The sequence below is a fragment of the Danio rerio genome, chromosome 20, assembly GCF_052040795.2.
Source record: "Danio rerio strain M-AB ecotype USA chromosome 20, GRCz13ab, whole genome shotgun sequence".
Lineage (NCBI taxonomy): Eukaryota > Metazoa > Chordata > Actinopteri > Cypriniformes > Danionidae > Danio > Danio rerio.
Window position 1 is genome coordinate 37,643,408 of NC_141040.1, and position 25,837 is coordinate 37,669,244.

Consider the following 25,837-nt stretch of genomic DNA (forward strand, 5'->3'; position numbering starts at 1 on the left):
GGGCATCCGCATACTCAATCCGAGAGAAAAGAGCAAACTCGCCCCTGTGCAGAGGATCTCTTTTCTCAGGATGGAGCTGGACTCGATAACCATGGTAGCGCACCTCTCCGAGGAACGCGCTCGCCTGTTGCTGAGCTGTCTGGGAGAGCTCAACAGCAAACTAGTGGTCCCACTGAAGTTCTTTCAGAGGCTCCTGGGGCATATGGCATCTGCAGCCGCCGTCACGCCGCTCGGATTGCTCCATATGGGACCACTTCAGCACTGGCTTCACGATCGGGTCCCAAGACGCGCATGGCACACGGGCACACACGAGTCTCTGTTACTGCGCTGTGTCGCCGCGCCCTCAGCCCTTGGAACGACCCCTCGTTCCTACAGGCCGGTGTGCCTCTAGGACAGGCGTCCAGCCATGTTGTTGTTTCAACAGATGCTTCCAACATGGGTTGGGGGGCCGTGTGTCGCGGGCATGCAGCTGCGGGCCCGTGGAAGGGTGTCCAGTTGCATTGGCATGTCAATCGCCTAGAGCTGTTGGCAGTGTTCTTCGCTCTCCACCGCTTTTTACTGGTGCTGAAGCGGCAACACGTGCTGGTCAGGACGGACAGTACGGCGGCGGCGGCGTATATTAACCGCATGGGGGGTATGCTCTCTCGCCGCATGTCTCAGCTCGCCTGCCGTCTGCTCCTCTGGAGTCACCCGTGGCTGAAATCGCTGCGCACCATTCACGTTCCAGGCACGCTGAACCGTGCAGCCGATGCGCTCTCACGGCAGCTGTTACGTCCTGGAGAATGGAGACTCCACCCCGAGTCTGTCCAGCTGATATGGGCGCGATTGAGGAGGCCCAGATCGATCTGTTTGCTTCCCCCGAGAACGCTCATTGACAGTTGTTTTTTTCCCTGACCGAGGGCTCTCTCGGCACGGATGCACTGGCCCACAGCTAGCCCCGGGGCATGCGCAAATACGCGTTTCCCCCAGTGATCCTGCTCGAGCAGTTTCTGTGCAAGGTCAGGGAGGATGAGGAACAGGTTCTGCTAGTTGCGCCCCTCTGGGCCAACCGGACCTGGATATCAGAGCTCTCCCTCCTCGTGACGGCCCTCCCCTAGCAGATCCCTTTGAGAGAGGACCTACTCTCTCAGGGACAGGGCACCATCTGGCACCCTCACCCCGATCTTTGGAACCTACACGTGTGGTCCCTAGACGCGAGGAAGACTTAGGTAACCCATCGAGTGCGGTGGTTAATACCATCACTCAAGCTAGAGCCCCCTCCACGAGGCGTGCCTACGCCCTGAAGTGGAGTCTATTCACTGAATGGTGCGTCTCTTGCAGAGAAGACCCCCGAAATTGCCAGATCAGTATTGTGCTCTCTTTCCTCCAAGAGAAGCTGGACAGCAGGCTGTTACCCTCCACTCTCAAGGTTTACGTGACCGCCATCTCCGCTTATCAGAACGCCGTAGCTGGCGGCACCATGGGAAAGCACAACCTCATCATCCGGTTCCTCAGGGGTGCTAGGCGAATTAATCCATCCCGCCCCCCTCTCATGCCCTCTTGGGATCTCGCCCTCGTTCTCACGAGTTTTTTACGCGCAGATCCCTTTGAGCCACTCGATTCAGTATCTCCAAGATTTCTGTACCTGAAGACAGCTCTGCTGGTCGCGTTGGCCTCCATCAAGAGGGTCGGGGACCTGGAGGCATTTTCGGTCAGTGACTCGTGCCTGGAATTCGGGCCGGACTACTCTTACGTTACCCTGAGAGCCTGCCCGGGTTATTTGCCCAAGGTTCCTACCACCCCCTTTAGAGATCAGTTAGTGAGCCTGCAAGAGCTGCCCCCGAAGGAGGCAGACCCAGCACTTTCCTTACTTTGTCCAGTTCGCGCCCTGCGCATTTATGTGGACCGTACTCAGAATTTTAGATCATCTGAGCAGCTCTTTGTCTGTAATGGCGGTCGGCAGCAGGGAAGTGCCGTATCGAAACAAAGATTATCCCACTGGATTGTGGATGCCATTTCACTCGCTTATTCAAGCAGAGGTGAGCCGTGTCCCCCGGGAGTGCGTGCACACTCCACTCGGAGCGTTGCATACTCTTGGGCGCGCGCACGCGGCGCCTCTCTAACAGACATTTGTAGAGCTGCGGGCTGGGTGACACCCAACACATTTGCAAGGTTTTACAATCTGCGAGTGGAGCCGGTTTCCTCAAGGGTATTAGGTAACCCTTTGGTGATTGAGGAACTCGGTAGGGTGTTGAAACACGCTTGCTGCGCCATTCTCCCTAACACGGAGGTACGTGTGCCTTTTTATCTGTCAGTAAAGTTTCCCGTCAGGTGAGTCCTGCAGATTCCTCCGTGGCCCCCAGCACTGACTCAGCGGAGGAGTCACCTGCTGGCCCACTATGTTGTAGGTACGTTGTAGGTGCCCGCTGGTCAGCCCGCGTTTTGGGTATAGGTGCCTGCTATGCGTGATCCCCACTAGGCGATCCCATATGCTTATTCCGCCACCGTTAAGTGCCCCCCCTGGGTGGACCCATGTCTTCCCTCTTCGCTAACCACTTTTTTCTATGCGTACTCCCCCTTTTTAGGGCTAGTTCATATGTAAATTCTGCCATCTTTTCCCCCCTTGGGTAGCGGATGGCCTCTGCAGCGTCCTCCCTAACGGGATTGCACGCTTCCCAACGTACTGTCGTATTATCCTAGAATTATCTAGACGCTCACGACTACCCAAAGAATATATCTAAATCTGTAAAACTTCTGTTGAAGTAGGAGGACCGCGCCTCTCATGATGTGGGTGCGTCACGCTTGCTTGACTATCCCCTCATCGGGGGCGTTGGTAAGGTGCAGTCATTATGGCGCATTCCATAGTTCTCCCATACGTGGATTTTCAAAATCAAATCCACTGTATAGCACTGAAGTTCCCCAACCGAAGGGGAACGTTCGAGGTTACAGAAGTAACCCTTCGTTTCCCAAGGAGGGGAACGGAAGTGCTATACTCCGTCACCATAATAACTGTCCCTTAGCTGTTCCTGTTCCTCGGGGAACAGGCCCGGATTGGCTAATCGGGAGGACCGGGAGAATTCCCGGTGGGCCGATCCGTTTTTTGGCCGCGAGGGCCGGTGTCCCTAGCTCCAGAATCTGTTGCTCTCAGTAGTCACACTTTTTAAATGTATTTATTTACTTGACCACAGCCTTTTTTTGTGTCTCCTTACTATACACAGCTGTTGTGGTCCAGCGGTTAGCACGCTAGGTTAAGACTCAGCGGACCCGGGTTTGATCCTCGTTAGAGTAAATTATCGTTTTCATTTTTATTGTTAAGACATATAGTACTGTTAGGGTTGTTGAACATTTGAAGTTCTAAAGCAGCTGTTTTCACAAAAAAAAACAAAAAACAAAAACGTGATAGTGTAATTAGCAACTGAATTGGAAATGATCTTATTTTAATATAGTCAGTCGTGAACTGAGGTGGGCCGGTCTGAGGCTTGAAACTCCAGGGCTGAAAAGGAGTCCCACTCCGGCCCTGTCGGGGAACGAAGGGTTACTTCTGTAACCTCGAACGATATAATACTTGATTATATAAATCCTGATGATCACGTAATTATCATTCATTTGCTCTTGGAAACACACTTAAACATCCAGTCACACTTACTAACAACCCTATAAGGAGTCCGAAAATAACCTCTGACATTTTTAAAAGCTTAGAAGACACTTTTTGACAAACTGTATAGTATAGGAAGACACAAACACTCTACTCTTAAAATGACTTAAAATTGAAACTAGATACTTTAGGTGATTTATGGCTTGTGCTGTATTTAAATATCATATACCGTCCCCTTCCCCAGTCATTTATATTGTGGTGTTTGGCACTTGGAAGTCCTGCCATTAGCCCAAATGAACACTATGACATTTTCCGCTTTCATAGACCCCAGATGCATGATCACCTATCCGGCCTTCACCAAGGTTAGCTGAAATTAAGAGAGAGGAGATGGAGGTCATTCAGTACCATAAAAAATTACATAAATAAAATGCTGGCAGACACGTCAAATCCCATTCTCTATACAGCCAAACCAGCTAAACCAAACCATTCTGCCTTTTATACACACATACAATCATGCCCACTCAAATACTGTAAGTGCATCAAACATGCTGGCAAATTCAAAACGTGTTGTATAGTCCCTCACAGTGGGAAATTTTTTTATCATTCCAAAAAAAGCAAAACCGGTTTTAAGCCACAGCTTAACACACACAGATGTTAACACTGGTCACCCCTCAAAAAACTCAAGTCTTCAGAAGTCTAAAACATCGTCATCATCCAATTCAACCTCAAGAGCCCAACCCCAGTCTTTCAGGCCCATTTCAAGCAATCTGCAACAAAGAGGAGTCTTTTGGACTCATGTACAAATGCCATTGACAAAGTCTAAAATAAAGGTTATAAAGTTTAGTTTAAAAGTACACTGGTAAATACAGATTCACATATATATTAAAAAAAAAAAAAAATATATATATATATATATATATATATATATATATATATATATATATATATATATATATATATATATATATATATACAGTGCTCAGCATAAATGAGTACACCAATAAGCTCCAGATTTGCTTCAGTACTGACTAAACTAATGTATATGCACAAATATAATATTGGAAAGCATCCTATAGAAAATATTAATTTAAATGAGAGATTTGTGAGGGGTGTACTCATGTATATATATTGAGCACTGTATATTTAAAACTACACTTACACAAGATACGTGATGAGGACAAATGCTATCCTTTATTTACAGATAACTTTTTTTTTATTTGATTTTATACCAGTAGATATTTGCTAGAGAAGCCCTCATGATGATATTATTGCTTTTTCATTATTGGAACATTTCATTTTTGGAAAACTGCTGTTTATTTTTTTAAGCTCTACATGATGTGATGGAGACACCCACTGCTCTTTATTTACAAAGATTTCAATTAAAATGTCACAAAAATGACCATGGCAGAGATGTCATGAAAAAAAAAAACTTGGGGAAAAAACACAAAAGATACATTTTTCTTTTTTTGGCCACAAAATAAAAAAAGATTGGTAATGTTATCACTTTTTCAGCCTTTAAAAATACATGGAGACATATTTTGTGTTTTCTTGAACACTGAAAGATACATACAGAGTTTAAGTTAAATTTTAGACATGAAGACCACTATGAGTAACCCGTTTACTGGGTTGAAAATAGTATAAAATAAAATAAAATATTCACAGCTTAGATAGGATTAGATGGCAATATTATGGAATTAAAAGAGTGAGCCTGCATTGTTAGTGGAGTGTTTTTTAGTACTGAGGATTCAGATGCAAACAGAGAAGAGAACAAGCAGCCAAACATGTTGAAGATGAGCAGAAAAGAGATGCAGTGCACGGTACTTACTGTCCACACATTTACACGAGTAGGGAAGGTGAAAGGTCAGTGAAGAATGATACGGAGCATTGGGCCAGGGCTACAAAAGGTTAGCGGTATCATTGTAAGCTATTGACATCTTCACAGCCAAGTCTACATACATGACACTACACTATGTTTACCTCAATTAAAAGCAGTAGTTCACCCAAAAATGAAAATGCCAAATTGATTTGCTGACTTTCTTTATGTTTAGTGAGGTATTTGTTTTTCAAAGTGACCACAACTCCTTGCACAACATTACAGTGAGCAGTCTATACAAGTACATTTTTGGATGAATTTTTCTTTTATTTTGAGATATGTATCTATATATTAGCAATTAATCAGAACAACAACAATAGCAGTTCACTTTTTAGTTTAAAGCTGAGCAGAACAGTTCAGACAGAAGTGTATGCAGGAAAGTAAAAAAGATTTATTTTTCAGAAAGTGACTTTACATGAATTGGCATGAATTAGGCATTTAATTTTTCATGGAAGAGCTTTGTCTAATAAAATAAAATAAAATAAAGTGTTTTAACTATTAGCACAAATGTATTATTACAGAATTAAGAAAATGAAACATGATTTTATTTACATTTGCTTGTAGTTTTTTTTTTATTTTTTAGCATTAACAAAAATAGAATGCTATCAATTAATGATAATTATTTTTATATTTAACAAAACTAATGCTTATTTCAGTGGTTAATCAGAAGGTTTTTTGCATCATTTTTGCAATTGGTTAAAATGCTGAGTTATGCAAATTCTAACTAATAAAGCACGATAAACATTCAAATGTTTTGAACCGTTAAATTATAATTCTTTTTCATTACTATTGTAGAACTACAAATAAACATGTTTTGGAATGAAAATGAATATATTTGGCACACAAAATGAGGTAATGGCTAAGAGCTGAATGGGAAATGATGAATAAATCAAGCTATTTCTCTTTTTTATCCAATAAAACATCAAGTGTTAGTAAAAGAAGATTTCAAACATTGCTTTAGATGAAGTCTTGTAACTATATCCTCCAATTCTACTGTAAGAATTGAAATATTGCAAATATTCTGATATCTTTGACAATTCAAAACATGAGCTGAAAACAGAGACTGGTAACTTCACAACCCAGCAAGGGGGAATGCGGGAAAAACCAGTTCCTGCTGCATTTGCATCTGAGTATGCTGAAACTTAGCTTCATCGCCCCAACTCACACATATGGTCATTTCAATGTTTAAATGTTCTAGAATTAACCAAACTGACTTTAACTATCATGTTTGATATCATTTGAAATGTCTCAGTGTGATTGGTACAATGGTCTCATTCTCTCAGAAATAGACATAATCAGAACAATAAATATATAACTTCAGGCATCTTTTGAACCACTGTGAAGGGTGTGACTTTCCAACAATTTGTGAGTGCCTTTTGTTCACACCCCTTCCTTGAGGGAATTCTTGGATTATTTAAGGTATATTGCATCTTTTATTGCGTCAGGAATGCATCTTTTTCATCTTGGATTTATCCTTGATAATTTGATGTTTTGTATTGATCGTTTATGAATTTTTTTTTTTTTTTTCTTCACTCCCATCAGGTGAAGTTTTTTTTCCCTCTCCGCTGTCGCCACTGCCTCGCATGGTTCAGGACTGGTAGAGCTACGCATCGATGAATTTGCTCTTCAGTGTTTGAACTCTCAGTAATGATTAAATCACACTGAACTGAGCTAAACTGAACTGAACTGAACTTAAACACTAAAACCTGAACCACACTGTTCCAGTTACTATGACCATTTATGTGAAGCTGCTTTGACACAATCTACATTGTAAAAGCGCTATACAAATAAAGCTGAATTGAATTGAATTGAATTGACTGATTGAATTTGGCATAATACATTTACCTGACTAATAAATTATGTTTTGAATTATTCAAACCTCGTGTTATTATCACTGATAAATGTTGTTGTCCATAGCACTACAAGCCACTGTACAGGTTAGTAACGGACTAAAACATGTTAGACGGAGCAGCGTGGCACGCTATACAATGTTGGTAGAGATCCGACTAACAAATTGGCATTTATTCATGTATACTTGGACTGTAAAAGGCCAACTATTTAGAACAACAAAATATTGTTGAAACTACTTTAAATGTGGATATTTAGGCCTTCATCTACAATAGTATAATCCTGCGCGATTATTATTAAAATACTTTGTCTTGAATTAGTAGATAACAGATCTATGGGGACCACATAAAAAATCTCCTAAATTGAGTAAGTAGTGTTCTGCCTTTCTAGGAGAGTGGTTAATCGCCTCTGTTTAATGACCAAGACTGACAAGCTTGTTTTAAGAGATTGTATACCCGGCCGGTGCAAGACTCGAGATGCTATAGGAATCTGAGTAAATGAGAATAAGGTATAATAACAAATCAAAAGAATATTCAATCATAATCTAAAATAATGTGAAAGGAAACAAAATAATCTTATCAATGTTTTATAATTGGAGTCAGATAAAACGAGGATAAATATATTAATATTCTAAACCATCTCATACTAAAATTGGAGTCAGATAAGAGTTAAGTTTAATATAAATCAACATTGTGCACTGGAAAGACCGAACATGCAGTGAACCTTCATCCACCATTGGATACCGTCATTGGACCAACTGGCTGGACCCTATAATACCTAGTGTGTGTGTGTGTATATATATATTATGCCACCCTAAGCACTGATCTTTACACTGCTAATAATATGTCATAACCTGCAGTGTTACCTGGATAAGCCTCGTCAGAATCCAGGTCATTGCCGATGCTGGTGGTGTCCAGAGAGTGAATGCTCAGAGACGTGAGTTGACTGCGCAGACGCTCAATATCACTGTCTTTACTGTCCAGAGACATCTGCATCTCCAGACGCACCTTAGACTCCTCTTCTATCATCTGCACACACAACAACACAACTTTCTGAACAGATTCAGACATTTATGAATTGTATGAAACGCTAGACAAAAGGAATCAATGTATCTTTTTATTTTTTAAGTAATCAATACAATATTGACACATGAAAGCTGTGGATTATTTTTTTCTATATTATTATTTTTTTACAGTAAGTGTGTTTTCTAAGAGCATGTGGGGGAATCCACTGTTTAACTAGACGACATATAATAATAATAATAATAATAATAATAATAATAATAATAATAATAATAATAATTTCAATTGATAGATTTTTCTATAGAATTTGACATGATGAGGCTGTGACGGAGTGTGGAATCATGGAAGTTGCTATCTTCAATATATATATTAATTATATAAACTACACAAAAAAATGCAAAAATATAAATTGTTTGCATTTGGTCCAAACTGATTGAGTATAACTCTTATTCTAATGCGCTTCTGTTATAAACCCTTAAGTTTCATGCCTATTTATAAACTTTATGTTGTCCACTCACACTTTCTTATGTAAATAATTTGATTGTAAATGAAAGATTATGTAAAGGGATATAAAAATGATCAATTATTACACTAATACACTATTCCTAAAAGTTTAGCATGTTTAGCATTATCTGCAGTTTAAAAAAAACATTCTGGCTATACTTTAGTAAATGAAGTTATTTTGTATTTCATTTTTTGATCACTCAGTGTTACCAACTCAACTATTTTTGATTCACATTTTGAATATATGTTGCCTGCGCTTTTGCACACATTTGTTCTGCCTCTTACGGCCTGAATCTGAATTATTTTCTTGATTTTCATTTGTTAAACTATATTTTCTGTTCAAAGGTAATTATTTACATTTAGTTTTGATTTTTGTTTTCCTGCGAGTTGATGTTGCACTCCTACACTAATGACTATATTATTTATTTCTTATGGAATGGCATGTATATTTGCAGCATGTCTTGGTGGATGGATCACATTGAAGCGGAATACTTTAACATAATTTATTAGATATTATTTCAGTCAATATATGTCAGTTTTGTGGTTTGAGTTTCACCTCACAGGTTTCATTTGTTGTGCTTCTTTGTCTACAGTTACATCAATTTCTAACTGATTATCTATTTAAGACAGCTTTTGTCCCTTAGATCAATTTATTTAGCTATTTTTTCATTTATTTTATGTCATTTGCACATTTGCAGTCATTTGAGTTTAAAAGAAAACATTTCTTAGTCTTATGTCTTGTTACCATAGTGACATGTTCTGAGAATAGAACGCATTCCAAAAGTGTACTTGAAGCCCTGCATCATCGGAGAATATCTTGTGGGTTTGTTGAAGTGGAGTAGTACAGGTGTGCTTTTGGCTGTTAAGTGTTAAAAAACTTGCGTTCCGAGTGTTTTGAGACTGTCTCAGCGATTGAACATCTTCCGTTTGAGTGATTCACGGTGCAAGACCGAAATCCTCATCCTATTCCAGCTACCAAACCCCAAGTTTTTGAGTGGTTACAGGTGAAAGACTGAAACCCTGTACCGATTATATGATGGTTGAACAGATTTCTGATCTCCCCACAACATCAGCTGCTAAAATGGAGGAAGACAAAGCCTGCAAGATCTCCCAGAGCCAGAAAAAAGTGAAGCAGCTCAAAGAAAGGCCAAGAAATGGCACTAATAGTGAGTCTTATTTACATTGTGCTATCCAATATCCAGTGTTTTCCTGACATAATAATATACTTACTATTAAAAATAATGTTTGTACAGGATAATAGACAGCTGGTTAAACTGCTGGCTATCATTGCATTCACGTGAATCTTAATGCAACATTTTGGGTAAAATGATAATGTATTTCATTTTCAGCTTTTCTGATACAACTTTAGTCTAAAATCCTTTAGTAAAATGAGATATGCACACAGACTTTTCATTTTCAACCGACAGCCCCGATGGCTTTCGGTGAACTGTCTTTCCATTACAAAATCACCACATTTAAGATCTGTTCTCTTTAAAAATATGTGATCTTCACTGACTAATATATATTTGATATAAAGTGGGTCTCAGACCGGACAAGAATCACTGCATTAAATGACATTTAAAATAAACATGAAAATTTATTTTAGCTCAGTATTTTAAATGGAGTTTCTGCGCTAGCCTGCTGGTACTGACGGTGCTAGCGGTTCCATACAATAGACTATTGTCTCGTTTTATGCTTGAACAACTAAACGAATCCTTAGGTTAATTTAACTGATTGTAATTTAATTATATCACGATGTTTATGGTGTAAAAGCAACCTTATAAAACGTTAAATAATCACAGAAACCTTTCATCAGAAATTTACTGTTGGCTGAAAAACTCTAGCTGTGCAATATAACCCAGTATTCAGCTTTCTATTTTAAAAAAGTGCACTGAACATGTAGTTTTTAAATCGTTTGGTGCATTGATCATTTGTGTAAGCAGTTTTATATAACATGAAAATAATAAAATATTATAGTCAAATACAATAATTATTAATAAAACACAAAAGTGTAGCAAATCCATAGTAAACTTGTGGTAACCTTGGTTTAGCTACAATAACTTTTTAAAATGGTTATATATTGGGGTTTTTGTTTTTGGTGAATGTTCATTTTAAATTTCTCTCAAATTACTGTGGACAAGTGTGTAAAGATGTGCAATCATTTCTCTTTTAACAGATGAGAAGGAGAAAGTAAAAGAAAAGAGAAAGAAGAGAAAGAAGAGCAAGGTTGCTTCTTTTATCAGAGCTGCTCTACGATGTTTCTGCTTCTGTCCTCGTAATGAGCCGTTCACACTTTCCTCATCTGATGGTAAATGATGGTTTTTGCATCTCAATATTTTCTAGTGTATAATGTCATTAATAAACTGTATTTTTACTCCCCTTTATCTGGAGTTTAACGTCTCCTTGAAAATGACTTTGTACTATGTGCAAACTGCAATCATTTGTCTTAACAGATTCTGAACATGAGATCTATGAAAAGATGATTGTGGAAGAGGAAGAAGTGAAGGAGATAATGCAGGAGGAGGTGGTGGAGAAGAAAGAGGAGGTGATGGAAGAAGAGAAGGAGGAGGTGGTGATGGTGGACACAGAGAAAGATAACACAAAGCAAGAAAAGACAAATGAGGAGGAGGAGGAGAAAAGTGGAGAGGAGAAGGTGGTGGAGAAAAAGGAAGAAGGGAAGGAGATAATGCAGAATGAGATTGTGGTGGAGAAGAAGGAGCAGGTGATGAAAAAGAAGAAGGTGGTGGTGATGGTGGTGGAAGTGGTGATGGTGGAGAAAAATAAACAAATAAAGAAAGATACCAGCACCCAACTAACAGAGGAGGAGAAGGTGGTGGAGAAAAAGGAAGAAGAGAAAGAGATAATGCAGAAGGAAGAGGTGGAGAAGGAGGAGGAGGTGATGAAAGAGAAGAAGGTGGTGGAGAAAAAGGAAGAAGAGAAAGAGATAACGCAGAAGGAAGAGGTGGAGAAGGAGGAGGAGGTGATGAAAGAGGAGAAGGTGGTGGTGGGGAAAAAGAAAAGAAAGAAAGATACCAGCACCCGACTGTCAGAGGAGGAGTTCTGGAGAAGGAAAATGGAGGAGGAGAAGGTGGTGGAGAAAAAGGAGGAAGAGAAAGAGATAATGCAGAAGGAAGAGGTGGTGGAGAAGGAGGAGGAGGTGATGAAAGAGGAGGAGGAGGTGATGAAAGAGGAGAAGGGGGTGGTGGAGAAAAAGAAAAGAAAAGATACCAGCACCCGACTGTCAGAGAAGGAGCTCTGGAGAAGGAAAATTATCGCCAGAAGGCTATCTGCGGCAAAGTTTCTGTTTGAGCAAATAAAGGAGGAGGAGGACAAGATGAAAGCTGAGGAAGAGAACAATGAGGAGAAAATAAAATACATTGGAAAGGAGGAGGAGGAGGAGGAGGTGAAGAAAAAGAGAAGGAGGAGGCGGCCAAGAAAAAACTGCAAGGTGGAAGAAGTGGAGGAGGTGGAAGGAAAGGAAAGTGAGGAGGTGGAGAATCACATTGAGGAGAAAGAGCAAATGAATGACATTGAAAAGGAGGAGGAGGTGAAGAAAAGGAGAAGGAGGAGGCGGCCAAGAAAAAACTGCAAGGTGGAAGAAGTGGAGGAGATGGAAGGAAAGGAAAGTGAGGAGGTGGAGAATCACATTGAGGAGAAAGAGCAAATGAATGACATTGAAAAGGAGGAGGAGGAGGAGGAGGAGGTGGTGAAGAAAAGGAGAAGGAGGAGGCGGCCAAGAAAAAGTAACAGTATGAACGAGGAAGACAAAGAACAAAGTAGAGGAGTAGAGACATACTGTATGTGAAGGAGGAGGGTGAACAACATTGTACAACATCAATAAAAATGTGTTTTGTACAATACTGTATGTGCTGTGTGTTGTGTTCATCTGCTTAATTCTCTGTTTCAAAAGTATTGAATTTTGTTTGTTTAAAGAAAATGTTGATTTATATTTAGATTAAACATAAATGTAAACATATATATGTAACAAAATTGTTTTGTATAGTTTAGTTTCTATGTATGTGTGTATCACATATACAAAACAAATATATATAATACACACACATATATAATGTCAGACTTATATTTTGCATGTGATTAATCTGCCCAGCACTAATACAGTAAACCTACAGATCCTGGAGTCTGACCTTTAAGATTTATATTGCGATTCAGATTTCTTGTTTAGAATTGTTAAAGTCGAATAATTCAGAGAATTGCTATCTTTCCGAGGCAGAAACAAGCTTCCATAGAAACCACTTACAAATCCATCACATCTTCAAACGATGAAAATCCATTAATAATCTATTCAATTAGACTTCTATCTAATTCTAACTTAATGAACTCTTAGTTTACTTTACCATCAAGACTAAAGACTTTTAGTGCAGGTCTCTAGTCGCTCCGTTTCTATTACCCTACAGTTGCACAAACTGAAATTATGAATTGAAAATATGTCCATTGGAAATGTTTAATTAGCAAAAACTGCCACTCTCACACAAACATACACACACACACACACACACACACACACACACACACACACACACACACACACACACACACACACACACACACACACACACACACACACTTCAGACTGGCAAGAGGTGGTTTTTCAGGCAATTCAAAAAAGCTATTTATCCGCTAAAGAATAGAAAAAAAAGTTTTAGCTGCACTGTAAAAAATGTAATGACAAAAAGTCAAGACAACAAATATTTTGATGTTACTTTAACATTTTTTAATAATATAACATTTTTAAAGTTGTACCAAGTTTAACTTAATATTTGTAATCTATTTGATTGATGCAAGTTGAGATGACTAGAAAAGTTAATTTGACTCAACTGAACCATGTAAGGCAGTAGGAATATTTTTAGTGTAGACTTGAGACCACCCGAGAATTCAATGACAAAACTGTCAAATGTGTCGTGGCGGAATACTTCAAATGAATTGATTATCTATTATTTCAGTCAATATCTGTCAGTTTTGTGGTTTGAGTTTCACAACAACCTCTGGCGTTTCATTAATTGTGCTTCTTTGTCTACAGCTACATCAATTTCTTATTGATTATCTATTTAAGAAACATTTTGTCCCTTAGATTTTTTATTTATTTTTTGTCATTTGCACATTTGCAGTCATTTGACTTGAAAAGAAAACATTTCTGACAAAACTGTACAAATGTTGTAGAACAAAACACACATACACAAAATTAATAAATAAGTGATAGTACAAAACAGCACAATGTTTCAGCACAAAAACAAAAAGTAATATTATTATTAATATTATTATTATTTTAAAATTTTTAAGTATAAACAAGCAGAAGGTTGAAGACACAAAAACACAAAAATAAAAAGAATTAATAAAAACAAAAAAATGCAAAGAGTGATATTGCAGTGCAAAAAAATGTGCACAGAAACTCATAAAATAAAATGCTCAATAAAATAAAAGACTAATGTTGTAGATTAAACACAATAAAGTAAATAAAATAATAAAAAAACTAATAAAAAAATAATAATAATATTAGAAAATAATGAAATATTTGGTTTATTTAATATGGTGCACACACAAAAACTGCAAGAGCAATGTAGCAATACATGGCATGCAAAGCTGTCTTTCTTTGACATTTAAAGTGTAGCATGAGGGTGTGAGGTGAATGTTTGCATGTGTGTGGAGAAAAAAGTAGGAGGAATGTCAGGAAATTAAAAAGCTGTGCTTCAAAAATCCTCATAACCATAATATCCTCAAATACACAACTAAACTCCAAAACAACATTGAACGTTTACACTTTTACCAACAAGCACATGCATAAAATGTAGATCACTTTAACAAGCCATGACCCCCAGATCAGCCACACTGACTTACTGTCTCGTATGGTGTCGAAGGTCCACTGATCATTCTTGAAGAAGGGGTGACATTTTATTTCATTCACTCCAGTTCGGCCAAGCCTCATCTCCCTGAACATAGCAAAACACTGGTCAGCAAAACAGAGAGAGAAGCGATAATCCACTAAAAAGTATACACATACACCAGGAACATCCAACAGCACAGCATGGAGGAGTGGAGCAGTCAGAGAGACATCCAAAAATAAGGACCGTTCACTCCCCCTTCCTTTCACTTCATCTGCATTGAGAGGGTGCAGCAGTTTGGACTGCCACATGTGGGACATTCCAGCAGCCTGAATGCAAAGGGAGTGTGTGTGTGTGTGTGTGTGTGTGTGTTTACATGAAAACACAAAGAAAACATTAAACCCCTCTCTGTATGTTTGATCAGGAATGCTTGTATGTGGGCATGTGAGGGAGGAGAAAGAGGGAAGGAGAAAAAAGGAATTCAGATGGAAGTTGTCAGGCTGGAGGGTGAACGTCCATGAAGATGACATGTAGTAAAAGCAGTAGGACATGAAATTTATGTTTTATTAGGGACTTTATCTATAAAGAGCTTTTAAAGGCATAACATGAATAAAGATCAGCTTGTATGTTGTCTTAATCTAATTTAATTCAATTAAAATGTTGCTATGGCTTAGTACCAGCCAACCTCTAAAAACAAACAAGTAAGGGTTTATTACGCTAGTAAGTGTCTAGTAAAAGCAGTAGGACATGAAAGTTTTATGAAAGACTTATTTTATGAAGAGCTTTTAAAAGCACAAAATTAATATAGACTTGTATGTTCTCCTTAAATTAAATTTAAAAATATATGATTTGGTGTTTAAGAAATATTCCTTAAGATTGCCATTTTGGAAAAAAGTGCAACGATTTTCTAAAACCATTAAGCAAAAAAAAAAATCCTACTGACCACAAACATTTACAAAATAGGGAAAATTACATATGATAACAATGATAACAGATCTAAGGTACCCTGTGATTACATTAAATACGTTATAAACAGGGCTTGACATTAACACTCGCCAAATGCGGGTAGATTTCAGCTGTCGCGGGTTAGACAGCCACTCTCACTAGCCACTTTGGCTGTGATAAATGTATTTACAGTATATGAGAATATTGTTTTTAAGTATCAACTGTGAATAAAAAGTGTATGCATATAGCTTTATTTTGTTTGCTTTACGTTTTTATGTGTTTCAAAAAAATAATTAGTTCGGTGCAGCCAGAGAAAAACTTAGCAAATCCTTAGTGTCGAGCCCTAAAAACTCATGTGAAATAAACTATTAATAAAAATAAAATTAAATTAATTACATTGCGACACTATAAAAATTACATCCCATGTGCTCATGTTCATTGAGCAAGGTCATAAACAACACACAAAAATGTTAAATGAACAAGGAGGCATGTGGACACAAAGTATAAATCAATAAAGTTAGCATGTCAAATTCAAATTTATGAATATAAAATATATTTTTCCAACATTAAAATTGTGGTTAGTGAAAATGGCGAGTGGTTAGTAATGTTGGAAAACTCCTAGCCACTGTGGCTGGTGATCAAAAAAGCTAATGTCAAACCCAGGTTATAAACTCCAAACTACAAAAGAAATCTCATCATGTGTGTAATAAATTGTCCTGAAAATTTGCTTTTTTTACAGTAAAGTTAATTTCAAATTGACAAAAATACTGTACATGTTACCAGCCAACCTCTGAAAACAAACAAGTAAGGGTATATTAAGAGACTAAGAGTCTGAACTTGACAAGAAAGAAAAAAACTCAAATCAAATCTTTACTTTTCTCAGTCTCACCTGCTACTCAGAAAGGCACAGATGAGGTCTTTGGCATCCTTTGACATTTCAATATCATCTGGGAAAGTTAAGCTGTTCTTGTGATCCATGATCTTTCCATATGTGCCCACCAGAGACTCGGAATAAAATGGAGTGTCGCCTGCTCAGAGTGACAGACGAATAAATAAATTTAATGATCAGAACACTGAACTAAAATTACAAGAGATGCATATGAAGCTGACACTACTCACCCACTAGAAGCTCATAAATAAAAACACCAACAGACCACCAGTCACACTCGCGACCGTAATAACCAGTCCCTCCTTGAGACATTAAAACCTCTGGAGAAATGTAATCAGGTGTCCCAACAGCAGCGTCACAGCTTACCAAACCAGTCTAAACACACATGTAGAGACATGGATATAAACATTACTGGATGAGTTAATGTAGCTGAAATACAAGTATGTTTAAAATTTCAATTATTTACACAATTCATTTTCATTCAATTCAAGGACTGCACTGTACAATCTAGCCACAAGATGGCAGCACTGACATCTATCATCACCGAATGGAGGACTTCTGTAACCTACGTTATTGATTGTTTAAACAAATTTGCTGCAATGTGTGAGGTGATAATTGTAAATCTCCACACTACAAAATCTAAAAGAAACTCTCTCATTCTCGGTCATGTACAGTAGGGGAGAACGGGGTAATGAGACATTGGGTAGTGTGGGTAGTGGGTAGTGTGAGACACCCCCTGTATCTGGGCAACGGGTTTTATATAACACTCTATAACAATTTTGTTTTAAAGCCCCTTCCATATCTCCTTTACCATGTAGAATAGGAATTCCTGGTGCTGTGGAAAGCATGTTTTTTCACAAAAATATGTTTTTTGCAAGTAAAAGTAATTTTTTGCCATCAACTTAATCAACTGTTGTGCAAAAGCAAATTGATTTAAGGAAAAAAACTTATATCATACATGTTGATGAACTACCAACATATAAAACCATGTGAGGATGCTAGCTCAAGATTAGCCTGAATTACTAAAAAATATTTTTTTTCTAAAATGTGGCGGTGGGGTAAAGTGAGACAAATGCTCTGAGGTAAAGTGAGACATAAGGTACAGTACAAGTTAAATTTAGTCTACCAGACTGTAGGACTTGTGAATGAGGCCTTTAAATCAACAGTGACACTAAGCAACATCACTTCTGGATTAAGGTGCACTGGAATTTTTCCATATAACTGAGAAAATTTCCTTGATAAAGCATTTGCACTATTCATGGTGTCAGATTGGCCAAATCCTGAGTTCCAGCCTGCCACTACAGAAGATTTGGAAGATCTACTCCCTGCAGATGATCCACCTACAGATAGTTCACTCACTGATGCTAATCCATTCACTGCGCATATTATCTACATGGATGTGCCATGTGTTTCTAGCCAACCTGGATACATGTCTCTTCATGAAATGCTACCATTCTCAAATGTCCCCCCAGAACACAATCCAATTGAAACCGTGTGACAATTGAAAAGGCCTATAAAGAAAGACAAAAAAGCTAAAGAATAGCAAATAAAAGGAAAAATAAAATAAAAAAGCAACCCAAAAAAAAATCATAGTTAGCAGCTCTGGGAAAAGTGATGTCCCTGTCTCAGCTGATAATGTGTCTGACAAAAAGAGCTCTAAGGATGAGAGTAGTGGTCCAAGAAACACAGATCTGTCTGTGGGAGACTTTGTCATAGATAACTTTCCAACAAAAACACAAGCATTTATTTTACTGGCATGGTTACATCTATGTTTGTCCTGGAACATCATTTTTGTTGGAAAATGTAATCCATACCTATTCCCTACCCCTAAACCCGCAGCCATAACTGTACATTACTCTCAAAATCAGAGGAGAATAATAGTTGGAAAACAATCATCAGAAGTGCATAAACCTAACCATAAGCCTAAACTGAACATAAATGGTAAACGTACCCCTTAATTCTGATTGGCTTATTGAATGTTGTTTAAGGATCAATATATAAATGTTAATCCAGGGTGAAATTAGATTGGCGATGAGGCACATGCACAAATTTTAAGAAGAATCCAGGGAAACACAAAAGAGTGGGAGTTGTATGACAGTTAGACTGATGTTCTAATAAAGGTGGGTCTAGTCCTGTGTGCGTCCCAAGTTGTTCTATCTGGTTCTGATTGTCCTTTTCTCTGACCCCCATACTATCGCTGGCTCTAAGGGTCCTGTGTTCTGACCCCGGATTGTGTTCTAATTTAACTGGTTCTAACTGTCATTAGTATGTAAATTTAAATAGTTTGAAGTAGATTGTTGTATTTGATTTTATGAGTTTATGAGTTTTGAGTTACTTTCAAATGTTTAGAAAAACAAATGTGCTTGATTGACCAATTCACAATCCATAATTGACTAGTCAGACATTAGTTCTGAAATGTGTGATTGTCAGGATTCAGACTCTTACAACATGCATTGTTATGGTAGTTTTAAAGTGGAAAAAGTAATAGGATCAGTTTACCCTCACCTGGTTCACTTTACCCCTTTGATTTTTCTGGCCTGCTGCAGCTGGGGCAAAGTGAGACACAAAACGACTTTTTTTTAAACAATCATATTTTCACTTTCCTTTATCCTAAATACAGTCTGATAAATTCCATTGCTAGAAAACATTCTGAATTAATAAGAAATGTTTAAATTTTACTGATATATAATTTTAGCTCGCTTAGAGGGAAGAAAATGTAAAAAGTGTCTCACTTTACCCCGTTCTCCCCGACATGTAAACACACCAACTACTGGTGTATGATATTTATCGTTTTCAATAAAAATTTTATTGTATTGTGGGCTGGCGTTACAGAAAGCTTCATTCAATTGAGAAAAACAAACAAAATCATGTCCTGAGAGTCCAAAATATAATAATAAATATCCCTTTATGGGGTTTTGATTATAAAATGTGTAAGATTTAATACAATAGAAATATAATAGAAATAATACAAGCAAGTTAACACAAGCAGGCTTTCCTGAACATCCATTAAAACACAACAAAGCGAGTTCTGTTCAACAGATCAACAGAAAATACCAAACAAAGCTGAAGCAGAAAATGTGCATCTTAGAGCAAGAGTTTTGTGTGTGTGTGTGTGTGTGTGTGTGTGTGTGTGTGTGTGTGTGTGTGTGTGTTTGTTTTTTTAACTTTAATCTGTTTTAAATAAATCATCAACAAAGACAGTCACTAATTGCTTCGTTTCCAAATGAATCAGCCACTTTGAATCACTTGTTTAAATAAATGTTCATTGAATCACTTATAAAAACAGAATAAATTCAAAATCCCTCACTTCCTTTATATACAGTTTTTGAAAAAAACTGAATCTGAATTTGTTGTAGAAATTAAGACGCAGGGGCAACACTGTGGCTCAGTGGTTAGCACTGTCGCCTCACAGTAACAAAGGTCGCTGGTTCGAGCCCGGCTGGGCCAGTAGGAATTTCACTGTGGAGTTTGTTTGTTCTCCCCATGTCCAAACACATGCATTACAGGTGAATTGAATAAACCAAATTGGCCATAGTGTATGTTTGAAGGAGTCTGTATAGGTTTTTCCCAGTACTGGGTTGCAGCTGGAAGACACTTTAAAAGACATTTTAAATGCACTTATCACACACCGAGTCCATCTTCATGCATGTGCCAAAGTCTGCGAGTTTGAGGTGTCCATTGCGGTCTAGCAGCATGTTGTCTGGTTTGATGTCTCTGTGGATGAAGCCCAGAGAATGGATGGCGTCGAGTGCCAGCACCACTTCTGCCGTATAGAATTGAGCCCATTCCTCTGGGATGTCATAGTTGCTGGTCAGAGTCACCAGATCTCCACCTGGCATGAACTCCATCACCAAATAAAGGTACTTTTCATCTTGGAATGCACAGCACAGCTATGTGGACAGAGAGATAGAGTGGTGAACAGAGAAGTCACAATATATTTCAGTAATCAATACCAGTGAAATTTAACAATACTTAATTTCAATTGCAGCAACCCAGCTAAATTAAATAATAAGCAATGTGATATTGAACACAGACTTTATTTAATCGTTTAAATATTTATTTCATAATTTAAATACTGTTATTAAAGAACTTTTAATGCTATCAATTACAGAATGTAAATAATAAAGTTAAAATATAAAAAAATTATAAATGGAATATTAAATAACATTTTAAGTATGAACATATACATACACAAAAACAGTTGTGTCAAGCAATTAATCATAACTAATCAAACCCAAAATTAAAATTAACATGTACATCATTATTTATATTCATTCATTTTCTTGTCGGCTTAGTCCCTTTATTAATCCGGGGTCGCCACAGCAGAATGAACCGCCAACTTATCCAGCAAGTTTTTACACAGTGGATGCCCTTCCAGCCGCAACCCATTTCTAGGAAACATCCACACACATATTCACACACACACTCTAATACACTACGGACAATTTAGCCATGTCTTTTATGTCTTTGGACTGTGGGGGAAACCAGAGTACCCTAAGGAAACCCACGCGAAGGCAGGGAGAACATGCAAACTCCACACAGAAACGCCAACTGAGCCGAGGTTCGAACCAGTGACCCAGCGACCTTCTTGCTGTGAGGCGAACGTGCGACCCACTGCGCCACTGCCTCGCCATACATATAATTTGATGTCATTTTTTATTTACATGTTTAATCTTTTTTAACTTGCTATATTGTAGAAACTGATCTAATATTTGCCCCAGGTTTCACTAACAAAGCTTTAGCCTTGTCCCAAGACTGAAGTGCATGTTTAAGTTGTCTAAATTAAAACTTGCTGAGAGGTATCTTAAAATAGCCTACATCAGTTTTATATATTTCTCTCAAGATGCACAACGATAATGTTTTTTTTTTCTAAATAATGTCTAAAAATCTGCTTAAATAATTAAACAAGGCCTAGACCTGGGCTGCCCTTTGTGAAACCACTAATAATCATTATTCCTTTATAGACTAGTGTTCTCCTTGATCCCAAGCTCTGTGGCAGCAATTTCAGAAATGTTTCTGCCCTTCATGTGTTCAGGTGTTTGACAAGTAATTTTATCATCATGAAAATTTTTCTTTCCGTGCAAACGCAGCCAATGCCACAGATACGCCAAAGCAGAGTCACAGTGCCATGGATTACCAGACAATAACGCATACAAACGACCACAGAACATAGGCTACCTGAGGGCAAATTCAGCAGAGTGTTGTTTCTAAGGTTGAGGAAAACAAGCTCTTTCTGTTGAAGGAAGAGTCCAGCAGGAAGACTTTCCAGACGGTTCCCGCTCATAAACACCTGCTGAAGGTTTGGGTTACCGATGAAAACTGAAGGGTCCAGGGATTTGAGTCTATTGTTTTCTAGATAAAGGGCCTCGAGTTTTGACAGAGACACCAGAGCTCCAGGAGTCAGTTCCTCCAGCTGGTTATTTTTGAAGTTTAAACTCTGGAGATTGCCGACAAACCCAGGCGTACCGACAAATTATTGTTGATAAGCGTGACGCATAATATTATAAATAAACAAGGTTATTAAAGAATCTTTTTTCGGCTAACTATTGCCATTTACAGTTTTTCCTAAAAAAAAGCAATAGACAGACAGACAGACAGACAGACAGACAGACAGACAGACAGACAGACAGATAGATAGATAGATAGATAGATAGATAGATAGATAGATAGATAGATAGATAGATAGATAGATAGATAGATAGATAGATAGATAGATAGATAGATAGATAGATAGATGCCAATTTTATTAAGTACAAAAATAAGATTGTACTTAAAATGTACTTTATTTTATTTAAGTTTATATTTTTTGCAGTCAATTAAACTTTTTCCTCTTCCTTGCATTGGTGTTACATAAAGGGACAGTTCACAAAAAAGGAAAATTCTTTTAGTATCAGCGCCAATTTCTGCGGTTTGCGTTCGAGGGTCGAGCGTGGCAGTACAAGGTCCTCCCCTTCGGGCTCTCTCTGTCTCCGCGGATCTTCACCAAACTCGCGGAGGGTGCCTTAGCGCCCCTTCGGCTCGCGGGCATCCGCATACTCAATCCGAGAGAAAAGAGCAAACTCGCCCCTGTGCAGAGGATCTCTTTTCTCGGGATGGAGCTGGACTCGATAACCATGGTAGCGCACCTCTCCGAGGAACGTGCTCGCCTGTTGCTGAGTTGTCTGGGAGAGCTCAACAGCAAACTAGTGGTCCCACTGAAGTTCTTTCAGAGGCTCCTGGGGCATATGGCATCTGCAGCCGCCGTCACGCCGCTCGGATTGCTCCATATGGGACCACTTCAGCACTGGCTTCACGATCGGGTCCCAAGACGCGCATGGCACACGGGCACACACCGAGTCTCTGTTACTGCGCTGTGTCGCCGCGCCCTCAGCCCTTGGAACGACCCCTCATTCCTACAGGCCGGTGTGCCTCTAGGACAGGCGTCCAGCCATGTTGTTGTTTCAACAGATGCTTCCAACATGGGTTGGGGGGCCGTGTGTCGCGGGCATGCAGCTGCGGGCCCGTGGAAGGGTGTCCAGTTGCTTTGGCATGTCAATCGCCTAGAGCTGTTGGCAGTGTTCTTCGCTCTCCACCGCTTTTTACTGTTGCTGAAGCGGCAACACCTGCTGGTCAGGACGGACAGTAAGGCGGCGGCGGCGTATATCAACCGCATGGGGGGTATGCGCTCTCGCCGCTTGTCTCAGCTCGCCTGCCGTCTGCTCCTCTGGAGTCACCCGTGGCTGAAATCGCTGCGCAACATTCACGTTCCAGGCACGCTGAACCGTGCAGCCGATGCGCTCTCACGGCAGCTGTTACGTCCTGGAGAATGGAGACTCCACCCCGAGTCTGTCCAGCTGATATGGGCGCGATTCGGGGAGGCCCAGATCGATCTGTTTGCTTGCCCCGAGAACGCTCATTGACAGTTGTTTTTTTCCCTGACCGAGGGCTCTCTCGGCACGGATGCACTGGCCCACAGCTAGCCCCGGGGCATGCGCAAATACGCGTTTTCCCCAGTGATCCTGCTCGAGCAGTTTCTGTGCAAGGTCAGGGAGGACGAGGAACAGGTTCTGCTAGTTGCGCCCCTCTGGCCCAACCGGACCTGGATATCAGAGCTCTCCCTCCTCGTGACGGCCCTCCCCTAGCAGATCCCTTTGAGAGAGGACCTACTCTCTCAGGGACAGGGCACCATTTGGCACTCTCACCCCGATCTTTGGAACCTCCACGTGTGGTCCCTAGACGCGAGGAAGACTTAGGTAACCTATCGAGTGCGGTGGTTAATACCATCACTCAAGCTAGAGCCCCCTCCACGAGGCGTGCCTACGCCCTGAAGTGGAGTCTATTCACTGAATGGTGCGTCTCTCGCAGAGAAGACCCCCGAAATTGCCAGATCAGTATTGTGCTCTCTTTCCTCCAAGAGAAGCTGGACAGCAGGCTGTCACCCCCCACTCTCAAGGTTTACGTGGCCGCCATCTCCGCTTATCAGAACGCCGTAGCTGGCGGCACCGTGGGAAAGCACAACCTCATCATCCAGTTCCTCAGGGGTGCTAGGCGAATTAATCCATCCCGCCCCCCTCTCATGCCGTCTTGGGATCTCGCCCTCGTTCTCACAAGTTTTTTACGCGCAGATCCCTTTGAGCCACTCGATTCAGTATCTCCAAGATTTCTGTCCCTGAAGACAGCTCTGCTGGTCGCGTTGGCCTCCATCAAGAGGGTCGGGGACCTGGAGGCATTTTCGGTCAGTGACTCGTGCCTGGAATTCGAGCCGGACTACTCTTACGTTATCCTGAGAGCCCGCCCGGGTTATTTGCCCAAGGTTCGTACCACCCCCTTTAGAGATCAGGTAGTGAACCTGCAAGCGCTGCCCCCGGAGGAGGCAGACCCAGCCCGCGTTTTGGGTATAGGTGCCTGCTATGCGTGATCCCCACTAGGCGATCCCATATGCTTATTCCGCCACGGTTAAGTCCCCCCCCTGGGTGGACCCATGTCTTCCCTCTTCGCTAACCACTTTTTTCTATGCGTACTCCCCCTTTTTAGGGCTAGTCCATATGTAAATTCTGCCATCTTTTCCCCCCCTCCACAGCGTCCTCCCTAACGGGATTGCAAGCTTCCCAACGTACTGTCGTTTTTTCCGTTTTTTCAAAATCAAATCCACTGTATAGCACTGAAGTTCCCCAACCGAAGGGGAACGTTCGAGGTTACAGAAGTAACCCTTCGTTTCCCGAGGAGGGGAACAAAAGTGCTACACTCCGTCACCATAATAACTGTCCCTTAGCTGTTCCTGTTCCTCGGGGAACGAAGGGTTACTTCTGTAACCTCGAACGATATAATACTTGATTATATAAATCCTGATGATCACGTAATTATCATTCATTTGCTCTTGGAAACACACTTAAACATCCAGTCACACTTACTAACAACCCTATAAGGAGTCCGAAAATAACCTCTGACATTTTTAAAAGCTTAGAAGACACTTTTTGTCAAACTGTATAGTATAGGAAGACACAAACATTCTACTCTTAAAATTACTTAAAATTGAAACTAGATACTTTAGGTGATTTATGGCTTGTGCTGTATTTAAATATCATATACCGTCCCCTTCCCCAGTCATTTATATTGTGGTGTTTGGCACTTGGAAGTCCTGCCATTAGCCCAAATGAACACTATGACATTTTCCGCTTTCATAGACCCCAGATGCATGATCACCTATCCGGCCTTCACCAAGGTTAGCTGAAATTAAGAGAGAGGAGATGGAGGTCATTCAGTACCATAAAAAATTACATAAATAAAATGCTGGCAGACATGTCAAATCCCATTCTCTATACAGCCAAACCAGCTAAACCAAACCATTCTGCCTTTTATACACGCATACAATCATGCCCACTCATATACTGTAAGTGCATCAAACCTGCTGGCAAATTCAAAACGTGTTGTATAGTTCCTCACAGTGGGAATTTTTTTTATCATTCCAAAAAAAGCAAAACCGGTTTTAAGCCACAGCTTAACACTCACAGATGTTAACACTGGTCACCCCTCAAAAAACTCAAGTCTTCAGAAGTCTAAAACATCGTCATCATCCAATTCAACCTCAAGAGCCCAACCCCAGTCTTTCAGGCCCATTTCAAGCAATCTGCAACAAAGAGGAGTCTTTTGGACTCATGTACAAATGCCATTGACAAAGTCTAAAATAAAGGTTATAAAGTTTAGTTTAAAAGTACACTGGTAAATACAGGTTCACATAAAAAAAAAAAAAAAAAAAAAAAAAAAATATATATATATATATATATATATATATATATATATACAGTGCTCAGCATAAATAAGTACACCAATAAGCTCCAGATTTGATTTCAGTATTGACTAAACTAA

At 39.7% G+C, this 25,837-nt stretch overlaps 7 protein-coding genes across 15 annotated transcripts in view; 3 read left to right on the forward strand and 4 right to left on the reverse strand.

Annotated features, from left to right (window-relative positions):
• LOC147839369 (rho-associated protein kinase 2-like) overlaps nt 1-8,321 on the reverse strand; it is a 25,855-nt gene extending 17,534 nt beyond the window's left edge. The window contains exon 1 of the mRNA XM_087298437.1: nt 8,161-8,321. Within this exon, the coding sequence (XP_087154563.1) occupies nt 8,161-8,190 (30 nt within the window). The 5' untranslated portion in view covers nt 8,191-8,321. The remainder of the gene's footprint in view (nt 1-8,160) is intronic.
• The window catches only part of LOC137488592 (rho-associated protein kinase 2-like), a 57,005-nt gene extending 47,274 nt beyond the window's left edge, over nt 1-9,731 (reverse strand). The window contains exon 1 of the mRNA XM_087298435.1: nt 8,806-9,731. The gene's annotated coding sequence lies outside the window, so the exon portion shown is untranslated. The remainder of the gene's footprint in view (nt 1-8,805) is intronic.
• Nucleotides 1-24,508, forward strand: part of LOC147839371 (uncharacterized) — a 26,114-nt gene extending 1,606 nt beyond the window's left edge. The window contains exon 2 of the mRNA XM_087298434.1: nt 22,381-24,508. Within this exon, the coding sequence (XP_087154560.1) occupies nt 22,585-23,391 (807 nt within the window). The 5' untranslated portion in view covers nt 22,381-22,584 and the 3' untranslated portion in view covers nt 23,392-24,508. The remainder of the gene's footprint in view (nt 1-22,380) is intronic.
• LOC141379330 (uncharacterized) lies at nt 9,413-12,686 on the forward strand. Of its 7 annotated transcripts, none has more exons than XM_087298402.1 (4): nt 9,585-9,987; nt 10,998-11,129; nt 11,275-12,368; nt 12,522-12,686. In XM_087298402.1, exons 1-4 carry the CDS (start codon nt 9,855-9,857, stop codon nt 12,624-12,626), a joined length of 1,464 nt encoding a protein of 487 aa, XP_087154528.1. In that variant the 5' UTR covers nt 9,585-9,854; the 3' UTR covers nt 12,627-12,686. The 7 variants fall into 7 exon arrangements, with proteins under 7 accessions (XP_087154530.1, XP_087154529.1, XP_087154524.1 ...); XM_087298400.1 differs by having other exon boundaries at nt 11,275-11,819; nt 11,910-12,686; XM_087298399.1 differs by having other exon boundaries at nt 11,275-11,651; nt 11,736-12,686.
• Nucleotides 20,030-25,837, reverse strand: part of LOC147839372 (rho-associated protein kinase 2-like) — an 11,639-nt gene continuing 5,831 nt past the window's right edge. Inside the window, exon 4 of the mRNA XM_087298438.1 lies at nt 20,030-20,382. Within this exon, the coding sequence (XP_087154564.1) occupies nt 20,101-20,382 (282 nt within the window). The 3' untranslated portion in view covers nt 20,030-20,100. The remainder of the gene's footprint in view (nt 20,383-25,837) is intronic.
• The window catches only part of LOC147839373 (uncharacterized), a 40,762-nt gene continuing 36,079 nt past the window's right edge, over nt 21,155-25,837 (forward strand). Inside the window, exon 1 of the mRNA XM_087298431.1 lies at nt 21,155-22,050. The gene's annotated coding sequence lies outside the window, so the exon portion shown is untranslated. The remainder of the gene's footprint in view (nt 22,051-25,837) is intronic.
• The window catches only part of rock2b (rho-associated, coiled-coil containing protein kinase 2b), a 125,818-nt gene continuing 125,007 nt past the window's right edge, over nt 25,027-25,837 (reverse strand). For all 3 annotated transcript variants that reach the window (XM_087296351.1, XM_087296347.1, XM_087296345.1), the window contains one exon: nt 25,027-25,198. In XM_087296351.1, the coding sequence (XP_087152477.1) occupies nt 25,195-25,198 (4 nt within the window). In that variant the 3' untranslated portion in view covers nt 25,027-25,194. The remainder of the gene's footprint in view (nt 25,199-25,837) is intronic.

Bases quoted from the DNA above. Each gene is read 5' to 3' on its own strand.
- LOC141379330 (XM_087298398.1), top strand. From the start codon at position 9,855: ATGATGGTTGAACAGATTTCTGATCTCCCCACAACATCAGCTGCTAAA. The intron at 9,988-10,997 runs GTGAGTCTTATT...CTCTTTTAACAG, and splicing joins GCCAAGAAATGGCACTAATA to ATGAGAAGGAGAAAGTAAAA. The intron at 11,130-11,274 runs GTAAATGATGGT...TTGTCTTAACAG, and splicing joins CACACTTTCCTCATCTGATG to ATTCTGAACATGAGATCTAT.